Raw genomic sequence first — 1,125 nt, forward strand, 5'->3', positions numbered from 1 at the left:
ATTCCAGGTATGAGGATCCCGGCCCAGAGGTGAAGCTCAGCGAGGAACTCCCGGAATCCCTGCGGAGCCTCCGGGTGGGTGCTCCCATTGGGGTTTTTTGGGTGGAAAATCCCCATTTTTGGGAWTTTTTKKGRWTTTTTGGGCTCCCAGCACCCYGTGATGAGACCCATCCTTGCGCTATGAGAATTCCCAAATTTGGGAATGTGAAGGATTTGGGGGTTCCGGGGTTTTGTTGTGTGAACGAGACCCCGGGGGCTGAGGGTGCTGGGCTTGGGGTGGGGTCCCTGAGATCCCAAAAAACCCCAAAAAACTTCGGGAATATCCCAAAAACCCTAAAAAACCCCAAAAAAACTTCGGGAATATCCCAAAAAAACCCAAAAACCTTTGAGAATATCCCAAAAACCCCAAAAAACTTTGGGAATATCCCAAAAAAACCCAAAAACCTTTGAGAATATCCCAAAAACCCTAAAAAACTTTGGGAATATCCCAAAAAAAACCCAAAAAAACTTTGAGAATATGCCAAAAAACCCCAAAAAAACTTCGGGAACATCCCAAAAAAACTTCGGGAACATCCCAAAAAAACTTCGAGAATATCCCAAAAAACCCCAAAAAACTTTGGGAATACCCCAAAAAAAACCAAAAAACTTTGGGAATATCCAAAAAAAAAACCCAAAAAACTTTGGGAATATCCAAAAAAAACCAAAAAACGTTGAGAATATCCCAAAAAAACTTTGAGAATATCCCAAAAAAACCCCAAAAAAACCAAAAGAACCCTAAAAAACTTTGAGAATATCCCAAAAAAACCCCAAAACTTTTTGGGAATATCCAAAAAAAACCCAGAAAACCCCAAAAAAAACCCAAAAAACTTTGGGAATATCCCAAAAAAACTTTGGGAATATCCCAAAATTTCAGCCTGAAGGGAACGTGCTCCGGGATCGCTTCAAGAGCCTCCAGAGGAGGAACATGATCGAGCCCCGGGAAAGAGCCAAGTGAGTGAGGGGAAACCCCAAAATTGGGGCTGGGACCCCAAAATTGAGGAAAAATCCCAAAATTTATGGGATGGGCTCTATTTTGACCCAATTCCTGCTGTTTTTTCCCAGATTTAAGAGGAGGTACCGGGTGAAA

General features: G+C 42.4%; 1 protein-coding gene across 1 annotated transcript in view; it reads left to right on the top strand.

Annotated features, from left to right (window-relative positions):
- NOP53 (NOP53 ribosome biogenesis factor) overlaps positions 1-1,125 on the top strand; it is a 4,245-nt gene that overhangs the window by 1,031 nt on the left and 2,089 nt on the right. The window contains exons 2-4 of the mRNA XM_057388724.1: positions 8-74; positions 913-989; positions 1,101-1,119. Of these exons, the coding sequence (XP_057244707.1) occupies positions 8-74; positions 913-989; positions 1,101-1,119 (163 nt within the window). The remainder of the gene's footprint in view (positions 1-7; positions 75-912; positions 990-1,100; positions 1,120-1,125) is intronic.

Source organism: Malurus melanocephalus, unplaced genomic scaffold, assembly GCF_030028575.1.
Source record: "Malurus melanocephalus ecotype Western Australia unplaced genomic scaffold, MMel_1.1 scaffold_2385, whole genome shotgun sequence".
NCBI lineage: Eukaryota > Metazoa > Chordata > Aves > Passeriformes > Maluridae > Malurus > Malurus melanocephalus.